We start from the raw sequence: 24,381 nt of genomic DNA on the forward strand, positions 1-24,381 counted from the left end.
AGCTCTGTGGTAGGAAACCTCTTGTTGATACTTACTCGTGTCCAATTGTATAAGTTATACACCCCTGTGTGCCTTTCTCATCCACATGAGCTTTCCCAGTGACCTAAGTAAAGGGCATCTGTGTATGGCTCCTGGCTCCCTCCACCACACTGTACATGTGGCTGTCCACACAAAATGTCCTCTTGCCACCCTCCACTCTCAATCTCGGCATTCCCATCCTCTTTTCTCACCCTCAGGGATAAAAAGAAAATCAAAAACTGACTTTGTATCGTAGACATGTGTAGTACAATGCATGTATCCATGTCAGATTCTTTCAATTATTTCCATCCCGTCAGGTACGAGCAGGGAAAGGAGCACGCCGCTGAGCATGCAAACAGAAATTTTTGCAAATTTAAGCCGGTCTTTTGTTTGAAGCCTCCTCTCAAAAATACAGTTTAGAAGAAACATTTTTATTCCTTTTCATCTCCTGGAAGATTTGTTTGTCATCCAATTTCATCATTTTGAATTTCTAAGGGCGCTGAACGTAATTGGTAAAAGGCTCCCGTACAATATCTCTGCTTAAGGAAACAAGATGACAGCAGGTGTTTGTTTTTTTCCCCACTTTTGAAGTTGCTTATTATGCTTATTTTAAGCAGTTCGGAATGCTGTGTGTTATCTTGTTAAGTCTGTTCAGTGTGCACATTCCCTGATCTGTAGACATGTAAAGCTTTTCTGCAGAGCATTCTTAGAAAACTTTGCATGTCACAAAACTGCTTTTCAAGTGTATCATTGCATGGAAATGTTTTCTAACTAGGCGAGTCCAAGCTCAAGCTGGTGGCCGCATTCACTCTTCACAACAGCATGAGCCAAAGTACACATCTCAGTACTGCGTTTTCAAGTTCTCTGACTTGTCTCTTCTGCGATGTGTCATTCTGCTTTTTTTACATGATCTGCATTTAATTCTGCTTCTCTTATTTAAATCCTTTTTTTGCTACTTCTCTTCTATCCCGTGTCCTTTCTTTCACCCTTCTTCCCACCCCCCTTTTTCTGCTTCATGTCACTTTCCATTGCTCCTCTCGTCTCTGTTCCTTTACATCCAGCTCCCTGTGAGGAGGAAGGAGCCGAGGACGAGGTGGGCACAGGCAATGCAGAGGCTGAGGACACAGCTGGTGGCGACGGGAACACCTGTGCAGATCTTGTCGATGGTATGTAGTGTGTGCTTTTAAGTACACTACTTGGAAGGAACGCTTGTGCGGAATCTTTGATATATGCCTTGGGGGAAAGCTACATATCGAACACAAAGCCACTATCAACAGAAGTCCTCTTTATAATACAGGTTTGTTAGAGCTACAAATTGTGATTAAACGTTTGCATCATTGGGCTCCAAGGTGCTAAATGCTTGAAGCCAACATGCAAAGGTTATAGTAGAGTCTGTTTACACTAATTCCCACAAAAAATTAACTATATATATATATATATATGTGTGTGTGTGTGTGTGTGTGTGTGTCTGTGTGTGTAGGAATGAAGTGGTGTATATATTTTTTTTAGAATTGCGGAGTAGTTAGTACCTTGGTATCTCAAAACGCTCAGTTTTGGCCCTTGCTTACAGCCTGTCTCTGCTGTACAGTTTTCTGGGCTTTTTGTGTTATTAAATACAACAGTTTTGCTTAGGGAAAGCCTATTTGGTCATAGTGCAATATTACGAGTGCAGACTGTAAACCGCTTGTGGCCAAGGAGAAGAAAAGCCAGTAAATCCCGAGTAGTCATTCACCCGGTACCAAGCTATAAACAGTACCACTGCAAAGGTTTAGCATTGATAAACTAAATTCACAATGGGAAGAGCACCGTCTTTTGTCAAATCAGTTGAGAAGAAAAGTTCAACAGTCCAATTCCAGCATTCCTTTTTTATTTATTTTCAGTACTATACCAAAATAGCCAACACTTTTCGTTCCTTTTATAGAGCTTCTTCAGGGCTGTGAAGAAAATAAATACGTTATATAATATTTTATGTACTGCAAAACAATTTTTTTTTTATTATTCAAAAACCTTTATTTCATTACCGCACAAGCAACACAGCTGTTCGCCTACAACCCTGGGGCCGGCAGCATGTAATAAACTAATTTTCCCTTTAATAACACAGCCTTTGAGCCGACATCCCGGGGGCCCGGCTGCAAGTCAGGATTACTTATGTTCAGGTTAATCAACTTGTGCACAATATGAATGATGTAGAATGTCATTTGCGATGTAAAACACCTATTTACAAATTTGTAAACAACCCTCATACCTCCCTGCCAAGTAACCAAGTCATTAGTCCTAGATCGATTTTATCCACCTGAGAATACCTGCCATATGTCCCGTCCGTCTACAGCCACAGAAGCCCACCCCACAATAATCCTAGGGAGACGCATCCATTTGATCAAATCAAGCGTTGCATGGTAAGTACCAGAACCACATAGCTGTCTTCGGAATATTACTCACCATGCTAATCTGCACGAAGGTCAGAGCCCCCTTGTCCCAACCAGGTCAAGAAAGGCACCCACACATCTAAGGGTCTAGATCCGCTGGGCAGTAATTCCCAATAAGTCGACAATTTATTCTTTGCAATGTATGACAGTATTTATCCAACCCGCCACAATAGGCGGATGCGATTTTTTCCAATGCAATGCTACCTGGCGTTTGGCAAGTAACAGCAACATGGATGCCAACGTACGGGAAGCACTAGGTACATCTGAAAGAGACACGTTAGTGATAGATTCCTTACCTTAGAATATCCCCAGGCGTCAGACTGGATCCGGAAATTTTTGCGTAGCAATACCCCTGCGCGTCGATAGGCGTCGTCTGCGGCTCCGCGTCCGTCGTCGGCGTCGTTAGCGCCGGAATGACGTCGTCGGAGTACTTAGACGCCGCCCATGCGCGCTGACGTCAGTTCTTCTTTTTTCCGCGCCAGCTAGCGCAGATCCGGAGAAGCTCTACCCCTAGTCATTTTTTGACTAAACTTTTTTGATCTTTTGATCATTTTTCTACTCGAGTCTTCGACTCCAACGGTGCCGGTAGGGATGCCCGGATTCAAGCCCTGTTCGAAGTGCGACCGACTGATGCCGGTCACGGACCCCCATCGCCGGTGCCTGAAGTGCTTAGGCCTCGACCACGACGACCGCGCCTGCTCCGACTGCCGGGCCCTGACGTCGAAGGCTAGGCCGGAGCGGTCCCGCAAGCGGCTCGAGCTCCGGCAGTCGGCCCCACGCCATTCCAGGTCCCGGTCCCACGGGAGGTCGAGGGACCGGTCGCGGGGTCGGAGTCCCCGCAGCTCCGGGAGTGGACATCGGTCGTCGGGAATCCAAGTCCTCAGGTAAGAGGCATGAGAGGTCGGAGCGGCATCATCGCTCCTCCGACCCACCCCGACGCTCGCACGATGCGGCTGGGGGTTCGGGCGACTCCGCACACGCGGCTCCTAGAGCGTCGCCACCTGCCCCACACCTTCGGGTCCCTGGGCACGGCGCGACGCCGAAGGAGGTCGAACGGTACCTCATGGCCATGAAGTCCCTCCCTCCTCAGCCGGGTTCCGCGGTGCCTTCGGGCCCAGCGGCCCCGGCTGGAGGCCCTAGCGGGTCGGACGCTTCGGCCCCGACGCCGCTGGGTGCTTCGGCCCCGGCGCCGCCGGCGACTTCGGTCCCGGCGCCGCAGGTCCTCACCAGACCTGCTTCCGGATCCGGGTCGACCTCACGACCTCACCGGCGCCGGCCCCGAGGGTGTCGCCCCCGGCGCCCATTGTGGACGCCGTCCCCAATCTTCCCTTTGGTCCGACTCTGGCGCAGGAACGGCGCCGTTGGGCGCCGCTTCCGACGGCCTTTGGAGATTTTTATTTCCATGAGGAGGCCCAGTCTGTTGACCCTGAGTTACAGGAGACTGGTGACGGAGGTGATTGGGAGGGGTCTGAGGACCCTCTGGCACAGGAGTGCCAGTCTCAAGGGGACTGGACATATGAGCTTGGGGAGGCCAGTGGTATTGACACCTCGCCAGACACTGGATTTGTCTCTCCTCCCACCGTGGCTACGGAGGAGGGGGCTGCTTATAGCGTAGTGTTAACTAGGGCAGCCAAGGCCTTGGGCCTTGAGCTCCCCGTTGCGGCCGTGAGGACTAACCTCCTCACTAAGGTTCTTAAACCGCAGGCAAGCTCAAGTGAGCCTCTGCTGCCGTTTAATGAAGCCTTATGTGACGTTCTTGTGGGCGCTTGGTCCAAGCCCGCCACGGGTCCGCCTGTGGATAGGAACGTGGCCAGACGCTACCGCCCGGCTCCGGGCGACCCTTGCTTTTTGGCCACCCATCCCACCCCCGAGAGCCTGGTTATCCAGGCCTCCACTTCCCAGACCGCATTCCCGACGGCCCCGCCCGATCGGGAAACCAAGAGATACGAACAGTTCGGGAAGGAAGTGTTCTCGTCCCTGAGTTTGGGACTGCGGTCTGTCAATACCGCGTATCTCTTGGGCCGCTACACCCACACCCTGTGGGACACGGTCGCGGACATGCTGCCACAATGCCCGGAGGAGGTCCGGGCTAAACTCGCCCAAGCCCTTGTGGAGGGTCGAGATGCGGCACGATACTCTATCCGGTGTGGACTGGATACCACGGACTCACTGGGCAGGGCGATGGGAACGACGGTGGCGGTTCGCCGCCACGCCTGGTTGAGGTCCGCCAATTTCTCGGCCGATGTCCAGGCCACCCTCCTGGATATGCCGTTCGATGGCCGTCGCCTTTTTGGCGACAAGGCAGACCATGCGCTGGAGCGCTTTAAGGACTCCAGGGCTACGGCCAAGTCCTTAGGCCTCTCGGCCACGCGCCAGCAATCGGGTGCCTTTCGCTCCTTTCGTGGCCACGGAAGGGGCGTCCCCACACGTGCTGCCAGCTCCACACCGCAGAATACCCAGCAGCGCGGTGGCGGCCGTGGAAACCGCCGTGGCGGCGGCGGTCGGGGTCAGCGGCGAGGCCAGTCCACACCTCCCTCCGCAGCACCTGCCTCCAAACCTTCCTAGTCCGAGCTTTCAGGCCCATGTGACGCCTGTGGGAGGCAGGGTTCGCCATCACCACTTACACTGGCGCACTGTCACATCGGACAGGTGGGTGCTGCAAATCGTCGGAAGGGGCTACTCCCTCCCCTTCGAGGCGACCCCTCCAGCCATGCCACCGCTAGTCCACCGCGTGTCGGGGGATCACTTGCAACTTCTACAAGAGGAAGTCACGGCCCTCTTGGCCAAGGGGGCCATCGAGCGCGTTCCTGGGCCAGAAGTAGGGTGTGGATGTTACTCCCACTACTTTCTGGTGCCCAAGAAGGGCAAGGGGGGCCAGCGCCCCACGGGTGTTCACCAAAGTGATGGCGGTGGTCGCAGCTCATCTGCGCAGGTTAGGGGTGTCAGTCTTCCCCTACCTCGACGACTTGTTGTTGAAGGCGGGCTCGCCCCAATCAGTCGTCAGCCACCTCCAGACTACGGCCGACCTCCTGCATTTGCTGGGGTTCTCCATCAATGTGCCGAAGTCGCACCTGTGTCCTTCTCGGAAGCTCCTCTTCATCGGAGCGGTTCTAGACTCGGCACAGTTTCGGGTTTACCCTCCCGAACAGCGGGTTCGGGATATTCAGGCTCTGATTCCCATCTTTCAGCCTTTATCCCGAGTCTCGGTCAGGTTGACGCTGCGGCTTCTGGGGCTGATGGCCTCCTGCATCCTACTGGTGCGTCACGCCCGGTGGCGGATGCGGGCTCAGCAGTGGGACCTGAAGTTTCAGTGGGCCCAGCATCAGGGCAACTTGTCCGATCACGTCTTGATCTCGGAGGGCACTGCAAGACAGTTGCAGTGGTGGCTCACGGACCGCGATTGGGTCAGTGGCAGATCCCTCTCCCTACCCCACCCGGAGCACGTAGTTGTGACGGACGCGTCCCTCCAGGGCTGGGGTGGCCACATGGGAGAGGCGGAGATCAGTGGACTCTGGTCTCCGGCGGAGGCCCGGCTTCACATCAACCTGTTGGAGTTACGGGCGATTCGTCTAGCGCTGAAGGCATTCCTCCCCTCTGTCCGGGGGAGTGTAGTGCAGGTGTTCACGGACAACACCACCGCCATGTGGTACTGCAACAAACAGGGCGGGGTGAGGTCGTGGACCCTATGCCAGGAGGCTCTGCGCCTCTGGCAGTGGCTGGAAAGTCAGGGTGTGACCCTGGTAGTTTAACACCTGGCAGGTTCTCTAAATGCCAGGGCGGACGTACTCAGCCGTCGGTGCATGATGGATCACGAATGGCGTCTGAACTTGGACGTGGCGCAAGGCCTCTTTCAGCAATGGGGAGAGCCTTGGTTAGATCTATTCGCCACCGAAGAGAACGTGCAATGTCATCAGTTCTGCACGTTGGAGTTTCCAAGGCGGCACTCGCTCGGAGACGCTTTTCGTCGCGAGTGGAGTTGCGGTCTATTGTACGCCTTTCCGCCTATACCACTTCTGCCCAGAGTGCTGAAGAAGATCAGGCGCGACCGGGCCCAAGTCATCCTTGTGGCTCCGGACTGGGCAAGAAGATACTGGTATCCCGGGCTACTCAGCATGTCAGTAGATCCCCCGATTCGTCTGCCCCTTCGGGAGGACCTTCTGTCGCAGCAGCAGGGGACGGTCCTCCACCCGAACCTGTCCAGTCTCCACCTACAAGCTTGGAGATTGAGCGGCGACAGTCGAGGCCATTTGACTTGCCTCCCGAAGTCTGTAATGTCATTCTGGCGGCCAGGCGGCCCTCCACGAAGTCGGTATACGCCTGCAGGTGGAACAGATTTGTGGCATGGTGCACAGCAAAGGCTGTGGATCCACTCTCTGCCCCCCTTTCTGAGGTTCTCCTCTTCCTTCTTTCTCTTGCCCAGCAGGGCGCTGCTCTGGGCACTGTCAAGGGCTACCTTTCTGCCTTCTTAAGGCTACCTGATCAGCCTTCTTTGTTCAAGTCCCCTATTGTAAATCGATTTCTTAAGGGCATCACGCACATGTTCCCTCCTGTTCCCTTCGTGATGCCCCAGTGGGACTTTAACCTTGTTCTTACCTTCCTGATGTGCGCTCCCTTTGAGCCACTTCACAACTGTCCTCTTCGTCTTCTGACTCTAAAGACTGCTTTCCTGGTTGCCATCACCTCTGCCAGGAGAGTGAGTGAGCTCCAGGCCCTTTCTTGTACTCCACCTTTCCTTTCTGTCCATCCGGACAAGGTTGTGTTACGTACGAAGCCATCTTTCCTGCCCAAGGTTGTCTCAGCCTTCCACATCGGGCAGTCCATCACCTTGCCAACCTTCTTTCCGCCTCCGCATCCCTCTAAAGAGGAAGAGCGGCTCCACTGTCTGGACCCAAAACGTGCGCTCTCATTCTATTTGGATCGCACACGCCAGTTCTGGGTGGATGACCAACTCTTTGTTGGCTACGTGGGTGCTAAGAAGGGGAAGGCGGTACACAAGCGGACCATCTCCCGGTGGATAATCTTGTGTATCCAGGCATGTTACTCCATGGCTAAGAAGGAGCCCCCTGTTGGATTGAGGGCTCATTCCACTCTAGCCACGGCAACTACAACTGCCCTGGGCCGGGAGTGCCCTTACAGGACATTTGCCAGGCAGCTACGTGGGCCTCGCTGCACACGTTCGCACAACACTACTGCCTGGACAGTCAAGTCCGGAGGAATGGCTTCTTTGGCCGTTCCGTCCTCCAGGACTTTCTGGTGTGATTATTGGTTCGCAGACCCACCACCGGGGTTGGTATTGCTGGGGTATCTATTCTAAGGTAAGGAATCTATCACTAACGTGTCTCTTTCAGATGCACAAGTTACTACTTGTGTAGCGATATATCTGTAAGAGACATTAGTTAGTGATAGATTCCTTACCGACCCACCCATCCTCCCCGTTCTGCGAACCGATATCTAGGGTTAAGGTCATCCCCTTTCAGGGCCCTAGTTTCTTGGCACCAGTGTTGGTTCTATCATGGCTCTGCGTATCTGGCGCGGAAAAGCTGTGCATCAGAACTGACGTCAGCGCGCATGGGCGGCGTCTAAGTACTCCGACGACGTCATTCCGGCGCTAACGACACCGACGACGGACGCGGAGCCGCAGACGACGCCTACCGACGCGCAGGGGTATTGCTACGCAAAAATTTCCGGATCCAGTCTGACGCCTGGGGATATTCTAAGGTAAGGAATCTATCACTAACTAATGTCTCTTACAGATATATCGTTACACAAGTAGTAACTTGTGCATCTAGGACGAAGCCCAGGAGCGCCACGAGTGGAATAGCCTGCAATTGTGTGCCTATAATGTTACCAGTGTGTCTAATGATTTCCGACCAGTAATGTGCTATCGGGCTGCAAAGCCATGCTAAATGAAGGAACGATGCCTCCTGCGCCCCACATCTGCAACAATTCACATCCTGCTGTAGGTCCATACAATGTAACTGTTTAGGTGTACGATAAGTTCTATGTAAATAAATAAAGTGTATAAGTCATAACCTATAATTTGGCAATAGATTTTCCAATTCAGAACAGCAGCCACTGTCTGTGATCGTAATATCCGCTTCCCTTTCCCACTCAGCTTTCGACGTACTGAACATGATAGGGGAGGACTCTTGTGTTAAATTATAAATTTGTGTAATCGGTTTCCGAGGAGAGTTATTTACCAAAATATTTTCCAGCGCCGGTAGTGTGGCCGGATGCATGGGAATTAACTATATCTTGCCCTGCACGCCGCCCTTAGTTGGTAATATAACAGCATGTAAGAAGCTGAGGGTATATCTGGCTCACACATCTTTTGAAGAGACAAGAACTCGTCATCTGGGTATAAGTCACGTCCCACCGTTAAGCCGCGCCTCCTAGCGCGTTCAGTGACAGCCTTGTCTGTTAGCGGACCAAGTAGCAGATTCCCTCCCAGTGACATAGACCGTGCATATAGTTCTTTATGACCTGCCCGTTTTGCTATATTTCTCCACGCCCATCGAGTCGTTTCGATCGCATTTATGTCAGAGTGAGACCGTTTATATGGGTGGTAAACTGCTGTATTCAGTGGAGTGGGCGCAGTGATATCTAATTCTATAGCCACGTGTGGCTGGTATGGGGTCGGATGTTGCCAGTAATGCAGATACTGCGCTTGTGCACTGGAGGCATACAGCTCAAAATCTGGGGCCCCTAGGCCACCCTGGAAAAATAGAAGAGTCAGTAGCTTCCAAGAAACTCTGGGTTGTCTACCCGCCCAAACTAATTCAAGTGCCCCCGTTCGGAGTCATTTATAGAAGTGTGTGTTTAATGGCATGGGTATATTTACAAATAAGTATAATAGCTTGGGTAGGATGACCATTTTTGTAATAGCAATACGCCCCGTTAGGGAAAGCGTCAACTGCTTCCATCTCTGTATCTTACCTTCCATCCAATCAATCACCCAGCCATATTTCCTGTATGGATCTACTAATCCATATGCCCAGATATTTTGTGTCGCCTTCCGTCCATTGGATAAGAAACTCAGTCGCGCATTGCTCGGTATTATCAGTGAGTGGCAGCAACACGGATTTGGCCCAGTTAATCTGAATGCCAGTCAAACCACCGTATCGGATTAGCTCTCTCATAACTATGTCGAAATTATCTTTGGGGTTAATCAAATAAATTGTCATGTCATCTGCGTACATGGATATCAACAACCCTCTTGATGTAAAGCCGATGCTATGCTGTGTATGGTGTTGTCGAAGTCTCGCCGCTAGCGACTCAGTAGCAATTGCGAATAACAACGACGACAGGGGGCATCCCTGCCTCGTGCCCCTCGTTATACCAAATAAATCCGAAATCTGCCCGTTCACCCTCACCCTTGCCATCGGGCTGGTGTATATTATTTGAATTTGTTTCATGAAAACAGGGCTAAAACCCATCCTGGACAGCAGGGCGAAGAGGAACTTCCATTCGAGTGAGTCGAACGCTTTAGTTGCGTCCAGAAGCGCTGCCCCCGCCTGGACATGTGGGGCTAGGTAATGCAGTAGCCAGAATATCACTCTAAGATTGTGTGACGTAGATCTACCCGGTATAAATCCGGATTGATCAGGTAGAGCAATCTGTGGGAGCATGGGCTGTAGTCTATTAGCTAGGAGTTTAGCGTATATTTTGGCGTCCAAGTTGATCAATGATAGTGGTCGATAGGAATCTGGCCTAGTAGAGTCCTTATCAGGTTTCAACAGAGTAAATATTGTGGCCTCTCTAACTGGGGGGGGAGCGTGCCAGTTTCCATCGCCTCCAGGTACACCAGGCCACGATATCTATGTATTTCTTATAGAAGGCCGCGGTAAGCCCGTCTGCCCCTGGAGAGTCATCAGCTGGCATGCCAGATATCACCTGTTTCACATCTTCTACCGTGAGTAGAAGTTCCATGTACTCTCTAGCACCATTATTAAACCATGCTAATGCGATAGTATCCAAATAGTCAGAGATATCTGATTGCGATGGGTTGGTGTGGGAGGCATACAATGATTTATAAAAGTTGGTCATGGTCTGAAGAATGCCCTGTGGAGTTCTGACCACCTCCTCAGCATCCGTATGCTGGTCAGTTATGTACTCTGCCCCCTCGGAGCGCGCAGCAGATTAGCTAGTGTTTTCGCCGCCCGGTCCCCTTCGCCATAACGCCTTGCCTGAGCATATTTGTGCAGGTAAGCTGTTTCCCTCTCTGCCCCCTCCTGAAATTCAGTCAGCTTTGCCCGAAGTGTGGCCTGAGTGGTAGGGGATGGGTGCTCTCGGTGTTCCCTTTCTAATGCTTTAATATCTCGCTCCAAAGTACTTAATGTGTTTCGTATAGCTCTCAGCACTCCCGTCTTTAGTGCCATGCAGTGGCCCCTAGTGACCACCTTAAATGCCTCCCACAGTGTCCCAGGCGATTCCAAAGACCCCTCATTGATCTCAAAATATTCAGTCAGTTTCACCCTAAGTTCTTCACAGAAAACCTGATCCAACAGTGCCTTTGATGGGAATCTCCTGCTGAATGGTTGCACGTATTGCGGTGGAATTTGCATTGAGATCCGAGTGGGTGCATGGTCTGAAAATGTGCGTGTAAGATGTGTAGCCTCAGTGACCAAAGAGTGCAAGTCCTTAGAGACCAACCAGTAATCCAATTGTGACCAACCATTCCTGTGTGTGGTCGCACAAGTGCCTTCCCTAACCGATGGGTGCAGGGATCTCCACCAATTGTAGATCCTCTACAATGTCCTATAACTCTGCCGCTGCCTTTGGGTGATGTACACAAGACGTACCTTGTCTATCAGCTATAGGTGACATAACCACATTAAAATCTCCACCCCACAGTATCGCTACCTTTCCAAACGTCTGGATTTTCTGCCAGATATGTTGGAAAAATGATGGGCTATCCACATTAGGACGTAAATGTTCACTATTACAACCGGGGTGTTACAAAGTGTCCCCTGAAGTATGATATATCTGCCTTCATTGTCTAGTACTGAGGAATGTGTCTTCCAATACAATCCTTTGCGTATTAAAATGACTACGACTCTAGAATAATTAGAGTAAGTAGCTTCCACCACTTCTCCCCATCTATTGTGTCTAAGCATGTTAGTGCGTGTAGAACTCAAGTGCGTCTCTTGTAGTAGACAGATATCTACCTCATGACGTGTCAAGTAAGAGTGGATCAATCGTACCTTCCTTCGGTCATTTAAGCCCCTAATATTCCATGAGATACATGTGATGACCTTCACAGTTGCAGTGGATCACAGTGAGAAAAATAAACGCTCTGTCCCTTTCTAGTGCCCAGCGTTATCGCAACAGGTTGAATTCTGGTGGCTAACTTCGGCTTGGCGATGTCCCATCGCCAGCTTAGCATATGGGCTAAAACCATATGATCTAGGCAAAGACAATTTTTAAGCGTAATTGCAAGATATGGCAGGCAATAAGACCAGATCAAATTCCCCTCCCTCCCCCCACCCACACCAAACCCCCCCCCAATTAGGTTGTGAATACCCCTCACTGTCCCCCAAATACAAAAAACAGTCAAACAATAGTATCGGGCTTAAGGGAATCATCCTATGAGGTAGCGTGAGGATGCTGGCAAACCTCCCCCACTCTTTTGTTGGGGTGGCCGAGACTACGACACGCCACCATTGTCCAGGTGTACTGCAACAGCCTCCATCCATGACCATCACGTGAACCTGTAGGCCCAACACTACACGGGCAGGCACCCTTCCACCTCATTGAGACCACCTGCCCCTGGCAACGTAAAATACACAAACCCAGTTACATTATCTACTATGAAACACTTATCTGCATATCCAGCGAATATGTCCAAGTCCTTCAATCATTGTCACTCATGGCTCTTTCAGGCTGTGGATCATTCGGTACTCCGAGTTCCCTAACCGATGGTTAGGGATTTTTTGTGATCTTTCGCCATCTGTTTAGCATATGCAAGGGTGGCCTTTGCGTCCGTAAAAAAAGTGGGCCTGCCATGACCTTGAACTCTCAGCTTGGCAGGATAGATCAAGGCGTATCTAGTCCCTATCTGTTGAAAGATCTTCTTCGCTGGAATGAATTCCCTTCGAGCCGCCTGGACCTGCAGAGTGAAGTCCGGGTATAGAGCTGTGTTATTTCCTTTATATTGAACTTCACCTTTCTCCTTTGCAAGCCTTAGGTTTGTATCTCTGTCTCTCTAGTTAAGGACCCTGGCTATTATTGGTTTTGCCGGCTCACCTGGCTTTGGTCTGGGGCCCAGCGTGCGATGAGCTCTTTCAATTAGGAACATAGCCAATAGCTCTGGTCCAAAAAGGTCTCTCATAATTTCTTCTATAAACTTCTCCATGTTTTGAATATCTGTCGATTCTGCTATCCCTGTAATTCGTATGTTGTTCCTTCTAGACCTAGCTTCCAAGTCCTCATTCTTCTGTCTGACTAACTGCAGCACGCCATCCATCTCTCGCAGCTCAATCAAAGCACTGGCACGAGTAGTGTATGCCCACACCCGCCATTGCACAGTAATTCCGCAAAGTGAGGGGCCACGCAGTGTCTTCACTAGTCCTTTCACCAGTTTTGTTTCACATCGCTATCTCCGGGTCGTCCTCAAGGTTGAGACTTATGGGGTTTGGTGGTGCAGTACAGTTTGTGCGCCCCAATCTGCCCAGTGAGTAATATCTGCTCCGTCACTGTCCACACCCGACCCAGGCAGTCTACTAGTGATGCCTACAGTCCACGATTCTCATCAGGCAGGGAAGGACATCCGTACACTCGGTGGGCATCCCTTCATACAGGTCCCTGTACAGGGTGGAGTCGCCTCTACTGTGGTCAAAGGAACATAATGACCTCCCCACTCAGCGGGATTCTATGCTGCAGTGCACCCCACAGCTTTGTCAGATGGATGAGGGGCGTGGGGGGAGACTCCTGTCTCACTCTCACCTGTAGTTTCCAGGCTTCCAGGCTTCACTCGGCATGCAAGCAGGTAGGTCTCCTCTCGGCGGTGCACGGCCGTCCGTTATTCGATGTAGGCTTGCCCTCAAACTCCGCTCATGGTGTCTTGGGATAGAAGGCGATATCTGCAGCACAGTGGACTCAGGTTCTACGTGTCCTGCGCGGATTTATGACGGATTTTAAAAGCTCGGCCGGCGGAGCCGCTCTAGTAGCAGCCATTTCACTGCTCAGCGTGGCCACGCCCCCCATGTACTGCAATACAATTAAAAATCATGCATACATAAAAAAAATCTTCTTATTTCTAAAAGAAACTGGCATAACCATATGTTTTTTACATTGAACAACATCACACACAGTCCATTGGAAAATAGAATATACTCCTTTCAGAGTCAACATAGTTATATACATCTCATCTCAATTATGATGTAAAAATACAATGCGGAGCCCACAAAATTAATAATTGAAGTATAGTAGTTTCAAAATAACATACCAAGAGAGTGTATTGGTTCATCGAATGATTGAAAATGGTGGTACTTTGAAAGTCCCTTCCATTTCCATTTTGTATGCAGTCGCGTGGTAATTAAGCTGCAATAAATATCTAACATTGGTCTACAGAGATTCTGTTGTGTAATCAATTTAAAACAAATGCGTATCCTGGAGGGGAATATATCAAAAGATATGCTCATAACAATTGTAATAAGTTAAACTTTCAAAGTCTAAGCTCGTAGGATTATAAAAATAACACATCTCTACTTCAATCGAGTCCTATAAAACAATATACATAGGTACTTTTGTGTGACATCCCTATGCAACGATGGTCCTATATTTCAATCTACGTGCTGTAATCAAAAAGGGAAAGGCACCATATTGGAAAGAAATGTTGTAGAATACACTTACTTCCACAATAAACCAAACGCATCATTAATATCTCCCAAGTCGAAATGCATATCGCCATGTTGCAACGGAGGGCCAACCTTCCCACGTGATGCATGAAATATTACATGTATACCATACACCGGCTCTACTGTCTTTACCCCACGTGCTGTAATCCTAAACGAAAGCAGCATTAAAAAGGAATGGTGTGGCACACCGGCTCAATTTTAACTCCTGTATTTCGTCCTCTATTGACCTCATTGCCCCGATGCAACCCCTATCCTCTTTGAGATCAAAGCCTTCAGCTCCCTGGTTCTCAATAGCTTTACGCGATGAAAGGAGCAAGTGTAAAAAAATGGAACGCAGCTGGCGACTAACGTACAATACTGTCACTAAGGTTACTTATAGAGCCGCCCTAAAAAAACTTTCACAAACTCAAGCGTGCCACTATGAGAGAATATTTTGTCGATAAAATCAATGCGGCTGAAAACTCATCAAAAACTTTGTTCAAAATCATTAAAGAATTTTCTAACCCTCCAGCCTTGTCCTGCCAGATCCCCCCTAGCCAAATCCTCTGTGACGGCCTTTCAACATTTTTTCATGATAAAATCATTAATATCACTACCTCTTTTAATCAGGTTCACGCAATCCCTCCGTTGGACTCCAAGGTCCCTCCAGTGGAGGCGTTTGTATCATTTAAAGGTCTATCGACGGTAACTGCTCTGACAATGCTGCGACGATGTAAATCGGGGTCACCACTGGACCCTGCTCCTGCCCAGGTGTTGAGCACTCTCGCCCCTCTTGTGACTGGCCCTTTACTATTAATCTGGAATACATAGTTACTCTCAGGTCAGTTCCCCACCTCATGGAAGCAGGCTATTCTGATTCCCATCCTGAAGAAGACTGACGCCGATCCCTCAGTGTTCAGCAATTATCGCCCTATTTCGCTTCTCCCTAAGCCAGCTAAAATACTTGAGAAAGCAGTGCAAGAGCAATTACCCGACTATTTTGAATCTAGACAACTTATCCATGACTCTCAGTCCGGTTTTGGACCGGGCTTTAGCACGGAGACTGCACTACTTGAGGTGTCTGAGACCATTCGCTAATGTGTGGATGTAGGCTAGGAGGCTATGTTGGTGCCCCTCCACCTGTCCCCGGCTTTTGACACCGTTTCCCATGCTATTTTATTAGATAGACCTTCCAATCTGGGTATACAGGCTACTCCTTTGGCCTGGGTCAGATCTTTCCTGATGGGTAGATCACAACAAGCCTTTTGTCTCAGAGGAAAAACCTCTTTTCTGCAGTGTTCCGCAGGGCTCGGCATTGAGCCTCTTCTGTTTTAATGCCTATCTCGCTCCTCTAGCTGAAGTAGTCGAATCCTGGGGCGTCAGAGTGATCTCTTATGCTGATTATACTCAGCTTGTGTTTTTCTTTAGAGATCACTCGGACGGCAGCTTGGCCAACTTTAGACCTTCCCTTACCAACATCTCTCTTGGATGACTTCCAACACCCTTAAGCTTAATACTGATAAGACCGAGGTGGTGGCCATCAGAGCTTAATCCCCCTCCGGTTCCAGTCGAATCAGCTCGTAACCTGGGCTTTCAATTTGACAATGAAATGTGCTGTAAGACCCAAATCAATAAGGTCACCTCAGCCTGCTTTGGTAACTCCGCATGATTAAGAACATTCTACCTTTTCTTCCCTTGGACTCGCGTAGGACCGTCATACATGCTCTAATCACTTCACACCTAGATTACTCCAATAGCATGTATGCTGGAGCTCCAGCGTATTTGATTAAGCGGCTTCAGACTGTGCAGAATGCCGCAGCTAGGCTGATATGTAACATCCCTTATCGCCATTCAATCGCTCCATATTCGATGAAGCTACACTGGCTGCCAGTTACCTACCGCATCCAATTTAAATCGCTGGTCCTGCCTTCAGGCCCCTCAACGGCCTTGGCCCAGCCTATCTTAGAGGCAGGCTAAAGCCTGTTCAGTCTACCCGTGCACTTAGATCAAATCATCTTTGCCTCCTCCGCGCTCCTCGCTTTCTCCGTTCTAGAACGGGGGGCAGGGCCTTTGCTGTGGTGACTGCTAAATTGTGGAACAGCCTTCCACTGGGCCTACGGCTGACCACATCTGAAACATTGTTATGTTATGTTATATGGGATTTATTACGCGCACAATTACTGTGGAGTATCCTGGCGCGATGTGGTCTCAGACATGTGGCTAGAGGGGAAATTAATAGGCCTGTTTAAAACGATACGTTTTGAGAAGCTTCTTGAAGCACCTAAAATCCTGGGTGTGACGCAGCGCAACAGGAAGGGCATTCCATAAAATGGCTACTTTGACTGACAGTGACTGGCCGCCAATCCTAGAGCGGCGAAAGCGGGGAGTGATCATCAGCCGATGGGAAGCGGATCGTAAAGAGCGCCGAGGTGTGTAAAAGGCCACCCTTTTCCTGATGTAAGAGAGACCTGCTTCGTGCAAAGCTCTATGGGCTAAAATGAGAGCCTTGAACTGCACCCGCTGTAACACAGGCAACCAGTGCAGGTCACACAAGTGTGATCTAACACTTAATCTCTTAGAGATGTTAAATAAGAGTCTGGCCGCCGCGTTCTGGATTAATTGCAGTTTATTGACCAGATAGCCAGGGATGCCAAGAAAGAGCGCATTGGCATAATCCAAGCGGGATAAAATAAGCACCCTCACCACCATTTCCTTGGCCGCCTGATGGAGCAAAGGGAGAAATCTGCTAAGGGATCTAAGAGTTCCGAAGCATTTTCCCGTTAGTCTCTTGATGTGTTCCGGAAACCTGAGATCCTCCCCAAACCAGATTCCCAAGTTCTTGGCTGGGCCACCCTCGGAGAGTTGGCGGGGGAAATCAAATGGCCACAATGCTTCTGTAAAGAGCAGGGAAAATTTACCGTAGAGTAGAATTTCTGATTTCCCCTCGTTGCATTTAAGTTTGGCCTGGGCAAGCCACGTAAACACGGCAGCTAGGCATCCTTGCACCATTTCCGTACATAAATCAGGGCCATTCCAGGTGAACAAAAGCTGGGTGTCGTCGGCGTAGGCCATAATTTTGGCGCCCAGCTCTTCGGCCAGGGAGATCAATGGAGTCATATAGATGTTAAAAAGCAAAGGGCTCAGCGTCGAGCCCTGAGGAACTCCAGTGAAGACCTCCCTGGCCGAGGATGAGAAGGGAGTCATCCAGACCTGCTGGGAGCGAGTTCCGAAGCAAACTGAAAACCTGGTTGTTTTCCAACCTCTAGCCGTGCCTGACCTCTCCGCTACCTCCTGTCCGCTTTATAAGCTTATAAATAAATAAATGTTATATTTTGTGCGGCTGGACCAACGGGTGTCAACTTGAAGTGAAGTCTTACCTTGAAAATCAAACCTACCACAATCCACACGTAATCATGCTTCAGTGAATTATTCCCAAACCAGGTGTCATAAGGAATGATGTTTTAAGGACTAGCCTAGTGACATATCAGTATAAAAACATATACCGAACCCCAAGAATGAAGGGATGTTGTTGCCACATTATACCCTGTCCACCATAACCTATATCTCTAAGGGTAAGCAGACATAGCCAGGCTTATCATAGGTTCATATTTACATCACCGATTGCATAACTAGTCCACATATGCTTACAGAAAATTGTCATTTATTATCAGCATTATGTCCTAACTTATTAACTCGCAAATTACATATCCAAAGTAATTTCCTCTTTATTATTATTGTGCAAATTTATAAAGCACATGGCTGCCCCAAAGGGGTTTCCCTGTACTAGTAACAACAGAAAAGACTGAAGTAGACTGATTCGAAAAGCCATGTCTTAAGGAGTTGCTTAAACTTAACTAAAGATTTACAGGACCTAAGCAAGGCAGGCAAAGAATTCCACAATTTGGAGCCCAGATATGATGAGGAGCGACCACCTTGCCTCACCTTACAAAACCTAGGGACCACCGCAAAGTTCAGATTGCTAGAGCAGAGAGGCTGATTGGGACAATATGGCGACACCAGTGACCTAAGGTAAAGCCGTACAGATTTAGACAAAGCTTTAAACATATAGTATAATGCCTTAAATGCACTCATTTGCTAATTGGGAGCCAATGTAGCTCCCGAAGAAGATGAGAGACTGAGGAATACAGCTTTCGATGCCCCCAAGTAAAGAATGTTACCATAGTAAAGGCTAGAAATGTTCAGTACCTGTACCACGTCTTTTGGGCTGAACAGGAAGGAGCCAAAGAAGTTTTCTTAGCCACCTCAGGACGCCAGAACAGGAGGAGGCTACCTTGGTGATCTGTTGGTTTATCGTGAGCTTGCCATCTAACCAGAAGCCCATGTTCTTAACTATCCGAGCATGAGTATGGGAAGCAGCGCCCCCCAGATCTCCAGGCCAGCAGTGTGGGCCCCAAAGATGCAGTTGATTACTGACCAGTAGAATTTCGGACTTGTTTGCATATATGTTTAGGCAATTACTTTTAATCCGAGTCACCACACTAGTAAAGACAGGAGTTGCAAGTAACTGAACTGCGATCATCATTGGGATATAAAGATACAATGATTTTGGGTATCATCCGCATTGGAAAACAATGTAAGCTCAACTTTCCTCTATGGCTGCCAAAGGCCGCATGTTGATGCTAAGCAAGGGAAGGCTCAAGGCAAAGCCCTGAAGTGCCCCAGAAAATATTGTGTATGAGATGGAGTTATGTGATTTAGTACAGACTTGGAAGGAGAGATTTTGCAAAAAAGAACGTGGCCAGGCCTTGGATATCCATATCCTCCAGCCTTTGAAGAAGCACTTGGTGAGAGACAGAATTGAAGCTGCACTTGGATCTAACAGAAGCAAGATAGGGGCCGCGCCGCCCCTATCTAGCTGCAGTCTAAGCTGTTTGGTGACACCCACCAAGGTAGTTTCAGTGCTTGATTAACCAAAACGCAGGAGGTGGAGTATTTAGTAGTGAACCGTATATAATAGAATTCAATAGAGAAACAAGGAAAGTATACTCAATAGAGGCGAAGGTCCTCAAAGAGCATGTAGACGAAATAGAAGAGTTGACATTCACCAACTGCATATAGTATACATAGGACGTGCAACACCATCCAGCACACACAGTTAGACTTGCGTGGAAAATGAACAAACTATAAATTGTAGAAAAATGACAAAATCATAGTTCCATTCAGGCACGTGAAAAAAGGTGAGGTTTATTATTGGAGGAAGCCAAAGCACCACATTAACTGCTGGATCCTCTGGTGACCTTAAGATCAATAGATGATGGCTTCGTCCCCCTGTATCTGATGCAGGTAAAAAACTGTGTTTTTAATTTAAAAATGAAAACACTGTAACAGCATCAGCTGTGTGATGACCACGTGGTGCGCGGCCCTCTGGTTCTCTCCTTGCTTGCGTTATAAAAAAGCCTTGAGCAGTGAAACAGTTTGATTTATTTTGGGTGCAGGAGTGAGGAGAAATGTCAGTGTTTGTAACCAAAATAAAATTACATAACCCCGGGCCTGGTCAGCGAATCTGACTGAATTATAGTGAGAAACGAGTGTTCTCCAGTACAAAAAGTTATTTATCAACGCTTATAATAGCAGTGAAACGAATGAGCAAGGCTGTGCACAATTGTCACCTTTCGGTCATCTTTGCCTCCTTTTGTAATCTTGCCACTGAGCAGATGACATCCCCTCGGACGCCGAGGCCGAGGAGCGGCTGCACCACTTGGAACTGGAAGAGCTGAAGCCGGATGTGGAAGAGGTCGCTGCTGCTCATCTAGCTGTAAGAAAAGGTAACAGCCATGGGTAGCTTCCGAATACAGACTCTTTTTAGACTTTGCCAGTATTTTATTTCTTTTATATTGTGTGTATCTTATGTAAATGTGGCAAACATGGTGTGAAATATTATTGTATATTTACCCTAACTTTCAGCGTCAGATATTGAATCTTCTGTTTTCGAGAATCCAGAAAGTGGTGCAGGTAATTGGAGGACCTACACTTATACAAGCATTTTCCAATCAATCAATCACTCATTTGTAGAGCACACTAATCACCTGTGAGGGTCTCAAGACGCTGAGCGTGGGTGAGGGGTGCAGCTACTGCTCGAATAGCCAGGTTTTGAGGAGTCTCCTGAACGTCAGCAGGTCTTGGGTCTGACGCAGCTGTGTGGGTAGGGTGTTCCATGTCTTGGCAGCGAGGTAGGAGAAGGATCTGCCACCGGTGGAGGTCCTGTGGATGTGTGGGACGGCAGCGAGGGCGAGGTCGGGGGAGCCGAAGCTGGCGGTTTGGGGTGTAGAAGGTGAGACATTTGTTCAGGTATGCTTTTCCGGCGTTGTGGAGTGCTTTGTGAGCGTGGGTGAGGAACTTGAAGGTGATCCTTTTGTTGACTGGGAGCCAGTGCAGGTCCTTCAGGTGGCCGGTGATGTGGGTGTTGCGGGGGATGTCGAGGATAAGGCGCGCAGAGGCGTACTGTATGCGCTGGAGTCTTTTCTGGAGTTCGGCCGTGGTTCCTGCATAGAGGGCGTTGCCGTAGTCCAGTCTGCTGCTGACAAGGGCCTGGGTGACCTTCCTTCTGGTTCTGGTGGGGCTCCACCTGTAGATCTTGCGGAGTATGCAGAGGATGTTGCAGCAGGAGGAGGAGACAGCATGGACTTGCTGGGTCTTTGAGAGCGATGAGTCCAGGATGAACCCCAGGTTGCGTGCGTGGTTTCTGGGTGTGGGAGCAGCTCCCAGGGCGGCTGGCCACCAGGAGTCATCCCAGGCGGAGGGGGTGGAGCCCAGGATGAGGACCTCTGTCCTGTCTGAGTTGAGTTTCAGGCAGCTGTTCTTCATCCAGCGGGCGACGGCGTTCATTCCTTCGTGGAGGTTGGTTTTGGCTGTGGCGGGGTTCTTGGTGAGATAGAGGATCAGCTGAGTGTCGTCAGCGTAGGAGACGATGTTGAGGTTGTGCGAGCGGATGATGTTGGCGAGCGGTGCCATGTAGACATTGAAGAGGGTCGGGCTGAGGGATGATTCTTGGGGTATGCCACAGATGATCTTGGTGGCTTCAGAACGGAATGTGGGGAGGCGAACCCTCTGGGTTCTGTCGGTGAGGAAGGAGGTGGTCCAGTCCAGAGCTTTCTCACATATTCCCACGTTGTGTAAGGATGTGCGTAGGGTGTGGTGGCAGACTGTGTTGAATGCGGCTGAGGGATCCAGGAGGATGAGGGCCGCGGTTTCGCCATTGTCCAGTAGGGTCCTGATGTCGTCTGTGGCAGCAATGAGGGCGGTTTTGGTGCTGTGATTACTGAGGAATCCAGATTGGGACGGGTCTATGATGTTGTTCTCCTTGTGGAAGTGAGTTAGTTGCTTGTTGACGATCTTTTTGGTGACTTTTTCCGGCTACAGAAGCAGGGAGATGGGTCGGAAATTCTTGAGGTCATTTGAGTCCGCTGTGGGTTTTTTGAGTAGGGCGTTGATCTCGGTGTGTTTCCAGCTTTCCGGGTAGGTGGCGGTCTCGAAGGAGCTGTTGATGATTTTCCGGAGTTGGGGTGTGATGATGCAGTTTGCTTTGTTGAAGATGTGGTGAGGGACGGGGTCGGATGAAGGGCTAGAGTGGATGGTGTTCATGATCTTGATGGTGTCGTCATTGACGTGGGTCCAGGAGAGCAGGGTGTTGGTGAGGCTGGGCGGTGGTGAGTCTCCGGTGTCGGCCGCTGTAGGGCGGGGCAGAGCGTTGAGGCTGTTGTGGATGTCAGCAATCTTGCGGTGAAAAAAGGTGGCTAAGGAGTCGCATAGGTCTTGCAATGGCAGGATGTTGTTGGAGCTGGGGTTGGAGAGTTCCTTGACGATGAGGTCTTTAAAATCTTTCTGATTGTTGAGAAACTCTTTAAAAAATAAATAACTACTTATCCAGGTAAAATAATCTGTTACCTACAAAGTATCATATCAATTTGGCTATCAACCTTGCACATTCGCAAGAATCAGAGCACTTTAAAAATGTTCCTAAGAAATACGAAAAAAAGCTAATATTGACATTGTTTAATTTGACAACTGTACCACTTTTTATTTTTACTGAAGGTTCAGCGATTAAATACCAGCTAAGAATTAGTTCAACTAACTTATTTTTTAAATGAATTGCAAATGTGTATGCAGGTCTGTGGTGTCATTCCTAGTGGCTAAATTATTGTGATTGATATATCAGTTGTTCAACAAAAAAGATATAGAATCGCGCAGAGCTGAACCCCATAAAGTGTTAGTTTAGAGCTGTTCCAGATGGTGTTCGATTAATAGAGGTTATAAATTGACTTTCCGTGGTATGGTTGTAGGAAAGTAGGATCTGCTTTCATGGTTAGCCCACTTTTTGGTGTTATACTGTTGTCTGACTAGTCTGACAAGGCTCCTGCTAATCAGGACCCCAGTCACTCTGCTCTCTCCCTAAATTTGACAATGGTAAGTATTAAGGTACCTCCACAATTGGCTACTGGTGCACCAAGGGCATAGTGAAGAGATATTGATGATGTGTGGTGGTATGACAGGTTAGAATGTTTATGGTATACGAAGAAATATGGGGGACATATCACTTGTTTTGACATATTATTTATTCTCTGAAGTAATTGAATATAGACATGGAATGATCATTGATATCAAATGAAAATATACTTGAACATTCGAATCAATGTACATTTTTAAATTTTGGTTTTTATACTTTTTGTACATTCGAAAAAGGAGAAAAAGCAAATAATGTAATAAAATAATAGAAAGACAAACAATATAAAAAACAAAGGTTTCACAATGTTGAATGGATATAAAGGGTAGCCCCAAAGAGCTCTAGTTAACCTTTGCAAAGCAATATAGGTTGTAGGGGAGGTTTTGATATTTTTTGATGTGCAGCATGTATTATGCCACCTATGAGAGACCACTCAAAATGTGAATACAGGCCTGTGATTGCAGCCTGTGTGAATGGATGCTTGCACTCCTCACTGCAGATATAAGTTTCCTTATATCTGAGGTCACTACACTTAAAACGTATAAGTCACCCCTATGGTAGACTCTTCAGTCCTGAGGAGAGGGTGCTTGGTTATACGTGTGAAGGTGCCCCTTCATGTACAGGGCCCCTCTAATAACCACAGAGAGGATTCTTCAGGTTTTGTAAGTGCAGTCAGCCATTTATTACATATAATGGACATCAAGTCAAATTCAAGATATCTAATTATATATTGGCTGCACCGAAACCAGTCATATTTGGTATCAAACATGTTGGAATCCTACCCCTACACCTATTCCATTGTTGGGCGTAGATTCCAATGTACTGGGAGGGCTATTGGGTGCCCCCTGTATTCCCATTACCAGCCTTTCAGGGTCTAACAGCAAGCTAGTGCTGCTGCTGACCACAGACTTGGTTCTTTCCTCCTGCTGCTGAGCTGAGCTCGAGCAGGGGAAGGCAGGACTATAGGTTTACTGCTATTGGGAGGTGTGACCCCCCCCCCAGACAGGACTTAGTATTCTGGGTTGGGGTGGGGGTGCTTGCCAGCACCACCCGACTTCTTTGAAGGCCAATTTGGTGCCCTCCTTGCATACTCAAGTTTGGGCCAGTTCAGGGAGCCGTTGGCTCTCGCTCTGGCACGAATCTAGACACAGGATATCTCCCCTCTGTCTAGCCCCTCCTCTGGAAGTTATCCTTGAATTGTCCCAACCTTTCCCTGGGGTACTTAAGGGCTAGGGTACTTAAGGGCTGTGGGTGGCTCTTCAGATTCATTGTGGGACAAGATTCAAACTGAAAACAACTTCAACCATTTGGGCACCTTGGACTTCGCCTGGAACCGAGACTGCACCAAGGAAGACTCCTGAGGCTCTTGGTCTCGCTGTTCTGCTAGTCGTCTGTGCCTGTGCTCCTCGCTGTTCCACTAGTCTTATTAGTCATCTGTGCCTGTGCTTCCTCCAGGTTCTTCTCCAGGCCTGTGGGCTTCAAAGACACCCGAAGAAATCTTCCTTGGAGTGAAGGAGTCACTCCCCTGCAGGCACCACAATGAAGCTGACCGGTCTACTCTCTCCTGACGTCCCACAGACGATGAAAGGCTCAGCAACACAGTTGGTGGTTCTGCAACTCCCTTGAGGCCTGACCTGTC

The 24,381-nt window shown here is 48.9% G+C and overlaps 1 protein-coding gene across 27 annotated transcripts in view; it reads left to right on the forward strand.

Annotated features, from left to right (window-relative positions):
• The window catches only part of MICAL3 (microtubule associated monooxygenase, calponin and LIM domain containing 3), a 2,019,125-nt gene that overhangs the window by 1,600,992 nt on the left and 393,752 nt on the right, over positions 1 to 24,381 (forward strand). For all 27 annotated transcript variants that reach the window (XR_013606836.1, XM_078673602.1, XM_078673604.1 and 24 more), the window contains 2 exons: positions 1,080 to 1,184; positions 19,957 to 20,067. Coding sequence is in view for 26 of the 27 variants with exons in the window: in XM_078673602.1 (XP_078529728.1) it covers positions 1,080 to 1,184; positions 19,957 to 20,067 (216 nt within the window). In the remaining variant the exon portion in view is untranslated. The remainder of the gene's footprint in view (positions 1 to 1,079; positions 1,185 to 19,956; positions 20,068 to 24,381) is intronic.

This window comes from Lissotriton helveticus, chromosome 1_1 (assembly GCF_964261635.1).
Source record: "Lissotriton helveticus chromosome 1_1, aLisHel1.1, whole genome shotgun sequence".
Classification (NCBI taxonomy): Eukaryota; Metazoa; Chordata; class Amphibia; order Caudata; family Salamandridae; genus Lissotriton; species Lissotriton helveticus.